General features: G+C 42.2%; 1 protein-coding gene across 1 annotated transcript in view; it reads right to left on the reverse strand.

The window, feature by feature from the left end:
• Window positions 1-283: 283 nt before the first annotated feature.
• LOC306918069 (protein tyrosine phosphatase type IVA 2-like) overlaps window positions 284-4,744 on the reverse strand; it is a 7,809-nt gene continuing 3,348 nt past the window's right edge. Inside the window, exons 4-5 of the mRNA XM_079530959.1 lie at window positions 3,551-3,625; window positions 284-2,108 (exon numbers count right to left, since the gene is read on the reverse strand). Of these exons, the coding sequence (XP_079387085.1) occupies window positions 1,997-2,108; window positions 3,551-3,625 (187 nt within the window). The 3' untranslated portion in view covers window positions 284-1,996. The remainder of the gene's footprint in view (window positions 2,109-3,550; window positions 3,626-4,744) is intronic.

Raw genomic sequence — 4,744 nt, forward strand, 5'->3', positions numbered from 1 at the left:
ATAGTATGTAGTAGGCCTACAGTAACAGTACAGTATAGTATAGTATGTAGTAGGCCTACAGTAACAGTACAGTATAGTATAGTATGTAGTAGGCCTACAGTAACAGTACAGTACAGTATAGTATGTAGTAGGCCTACAGTAACAGTACAGTATAGTATAGTATGTAGTAGGCCTACAGTAACAGTACAGTATAGTATAGTATGTAGTAGGCCTACAGTAACAGTACAGTATAGTATAGTATGTAGTAGGCCTACAGTAACAGTACAGTATAGTATAGTATGCACAATAATTAGTACTTTTGGTACTTATATTTTTACGTCAATAACGTTTGTACATTATACCCAGTAACATGTAACCAAATGGACCCTTACGGGTCTGTGACTCTGAGAGTGTAACACATGGAACCAAATGGACCCTTACGGGTCTGTAACTCTGAGAGTGTAACACATGGAACCAAATGGACCCTTACGGGTCTGTGACTCTGAGTGTAACACATGGAACCAAATGGACCCTTACAGGTCTGTAACTCTGAGAGTGTAACACATGGAACCAAATGGACCCTTACGGGTCTGTGACTCTGAGTGTAACACATGGAACCAAATGGACCCTTACGGGTCTGTGACTCTGAGTGTAACACATGGAACCAAATGGACCCTTACGGGTCTGTGACTCTGAGTGTAACACATGGAACCAAATGGACCCTTACGGGTCTGTGACTCTGAGAGTGTAACACATGGAACCAAATGGACCCTTACAGGTCTGTGACTCTGAGTGTAACACATGCAACCAAATGGACCCTTACGGGTCTGTGACTCTGAGAGTGTAACACATGGAACCAAATGGACCCTTACGGGTCTGTGACTCTGAGTGTAACACATGGAACCAAATGGACCCTTACGGGTCTGTGACTCTGAGAGTGTAACACATGGAACCAAATGGACCCTTACGGGTCTGTGACTCTGAGAGTGTAACACATGGAACCAAATGGACCCTTACAAAAATGACAGTTTTGTCATTGTGTTTTTAAAGTCCCACAATGCATTGCACTCAGCTCCTTCTCTATTAAATCTGATTAAATGCCTGAATGCTCTTTAATACTTAACACATTTATTGTGTTTAAAGGAAACGCAGGAACGTTTATTTATTGTCATATTTTAATGTTTTTGGAATAGAGGGTTTTGCGCATGCATGAAGTGAGTGTGAAATCCAGTGGCAAAGTGAGTTTAACGTCAGTTAAGATCGTCTGATGACTCAGATAGGACTGTTCTGATTGGATGTATGGGGCTGTCAATCAGATAGGACTGTTCTGATTGGATGTATGGGGCTGTCAATCAGATAGGACTGTTCTGATTGGATGTATGGGCTGTCAATCAGATAGGACTGTTCTGATTGGATGTATGGGCTGTCAATCAGATAGGACTTTTCTGATTGGATGTATGGGCTGTCAATCAGATAGGACTTTTCTGATTGGATGTTTGGGCTGTCGAGGCCAGTAGGCGTTCCCGCATAACTTCCGGGTTTGATGATGATGTCACGCGCATACCCTCTATAAATGAACAGAAACAGCTAAAAGGTAGAAACACAGAAATATGGATGACAATTAGTACAAGCGTGTTGTTATTATTATGTTGTTAGCATGTCTGTGTGGCGTGTGCTGACAATACAAACACAGGGTTAATGTTGATTCAAATTCAATACAGTTTTTGTCATATTTTTGCTCATTTGAAATGTTTCAGTTTTTGTCTAGATATTTGGTCTGCAGTTGATTTTGTCGACTAAAGTCGTGTTTTGGCCGCGATGGTGCTTATATGTCCGATGCCCGATTTATAATGAGTTGTTTGGTGAAAATAGCCGATCTACAAGCCTTCGTGGCTGCTTGTAGATCGGCTATTTTTTTATACCAAGCATAACATAACATGACTTGTCCTTTAGTTTTGTTTCAGACAGACAGACAGACAGACAGACAGACAGACAGACAGACAGACAGACAGACAGGCTACATGACCACACAGGTGTGTCCGTTGGTGTCTCTGAATCTCAGACTCATCCTGGACTTGTAGTTCTCCAGATAGAGGAGCTGTTTGGAGTTAAACGCTCCCCGGCGTTTACTGTGAAAACACACACACACACACACACACACACACACACACACACACACACACACACACACACACACACACACACACACACACACACACACACACACACACACACACACACACACACACACACACACACACACACACACACACACACACACACACACACAAACTCAATACAAAGACTGTTAACTGTGAGTGGACGACCCAATTAAGCATTACACTTGTTTACAAGAGGGTCCACCATGTTCAATTCATCAAAACATTTAGAGACGTACAAATACACTTCTATATAGTCAAAGAACAGAACAGGAATTCATCATAGAGGTAAATTCAGCGGTGTGTAATTTCTTGGTAATAGCAAACATAAGCAACATAGCAAACAGGGCGTGGTGGATCAGGGGTAGAGTGTCTGGATGGGAACCACAAGGTTGCCTGTTGGAACCCGGGCTCCCCCAGAGTTAGTGTCTCTGTTGGAACCCGGGCTCCCCCAGAGTTAGTGTCTCTGTTGGAACCCGGGCTCCCCCAGAGTTAGTGTCTCTGTTGGAACCCGGGCTCCCCCAGAGTTAGTGTCTCTGTTGGAACCCGGGCTCCCCCAGAGTTAGTGTCTCTGTTGGAACCCGGGCTCCCCCAGAGTTAGTGTCTCTGTTGGAACCCGGGCTCCCCCAGAGTTAGTGTCTCTGTTGGAACCCGGGCTCCCCCAGAACCTGTTGGAACCCAGGCTCCCCCAGAGTGAACCCGGGCTCCCCCAGAGTGAACCCGGGCTCCCCCAGAACCTGTTGGAACCCGGGCTCCCCCAGAGTGAACCCGGGCTCCCCCAGAGTGAACCCGGGCTCCCCCACAGTGAACCCAGGCTCCCCCAGAGTGAACCCGGGGCTCCCCCAGAGTTAGTGTCTCCTCTGGTGAAAAGCTGGATGTTGCACGATGGCCACCCCTCAGTCACGATGGCCACCCCTCAGTCACGATGGCCACCCCTCCGTCACGATGGCCACCCCTCAGTCACGATGGGTCACATTTCACATTAACCCATTTTGTGCGGGAACCCCTTTTGGTGTTTTAAACATGATGTTATAATTTAGCTATTGAAAAATCATGAACATGTGATGCAAAGCTTTGAATATATACTCTTTCAGAGCGAACGTTTTTAACTCAAATCTTTGCTTCTGGGAGGTGGTCCCTGAAACAACACATTTTCAGATGGGGGTCAGCGGCCAATTTCATATATTTTTGGTGGTCCTTGACATGAAATATTGAGGACCACTGATATAGAAACATGAGGTTTTTCAGAAAAAAAAATACATTTTAAAAAAGACATTTTTTAAATTTCGACGTCAGGCCTAAATGGATTAAATTGTTCCTTTTCCACAAATGAGTCTTATGGGGGTCGTCTTATAATCAGAGTCGTCTTAAATATTCGGCACAATATGAATACGGTATAATGAACACCTTACAGTCTGATCAGATGTACGGCGTCTTCATATTCCATTCCACACTCGATGAGAGCCAGAGCGACCAGGACAGGAGCTCTGAAAATACAATACAACAATACAACAATACAACAATACAATAAAACAATACAGTAACAACACATACTGTGAAATATAATGAAATGTACCCATTCTACATACTGTGAAATATAATGAAATGTACCCATTCTACATACTGTGAAATATAATGAAATATACCCATTCTACATACTGTGAAATATAATGAAATGTACCCATTCTACATACTGTGACATATAATGAAATGTACCCATTCTACATACTGTGAAATATAATGAAATGTACCCATTCTACATACTGTGAAATAATGAAATTCATATATTAATATTAATATATTCATATATTAATATATTCGTACCGTCACAGCCCAGCCACACAGTGCATTGTAATATATTCGTATATATTCATATATTAATATATTCGTATCGTCCCAGCCCGGCCACACAGTGCATTGTAATATATTCGTATATATTAATATATCCATATATTCGTACCGTCCCAGCCCCGCCACACAGTGCATTGTAATATATTCGTATATATTAATATATTCATATATTCGTACCGTCCCAGCCCCGCCACACAGTGCATTGTAATATATTCGTATATATTAATATATTCATATATTCGTACCGTCCCAGCCCGGCCACACAGTGCATTGTAATATATTCGTATATATTAATATATCCATATATTCGTACCGTCCCAGCCCCGCCACACAGTGCATTGTAATATATTCGTATATATTAATATATTCATATATTCGTACCGTCCCAGCCCCGCCACACAGTGCATTGTAATATATTCGTATATATTAATATATTCATATATTCGTACCGTCCCAGCCCGGCCACACAGTGCATTGTAATATATTCGTATATATTAATATATTCATATATTCGTACCGTCCCAGCCCGGCCACACAGTGCATTGTAATATATTCGTATATATTAATATATTCATATATTCGTACCGTCCCAGCCCGGCCACACAGTGCATTGTAATATATTCGTATATATTAATATATTCATATATTCGTACCGTCCCAGCCCGGCCACACAGTGCATTGTAATATATTCGTATATATTAATATATTCATATATTCGTACCGTCCCAGCCCGGCCACACAGTGCATTGTAATAT

Source organism: Electrona antarctica (assembly GCF_951216825.1).
Source record: "Electrona antarctica genome assembly, contig: scaffold_64, whole genome shotgun sequence".
In the NCBI taxonomy this organism is placed as follows: Eukaryota; Metazoa; Chordata; class Actinopteri; order Myctophiformes; family Myctophidae; genus Electrona; species Electrona antarctica.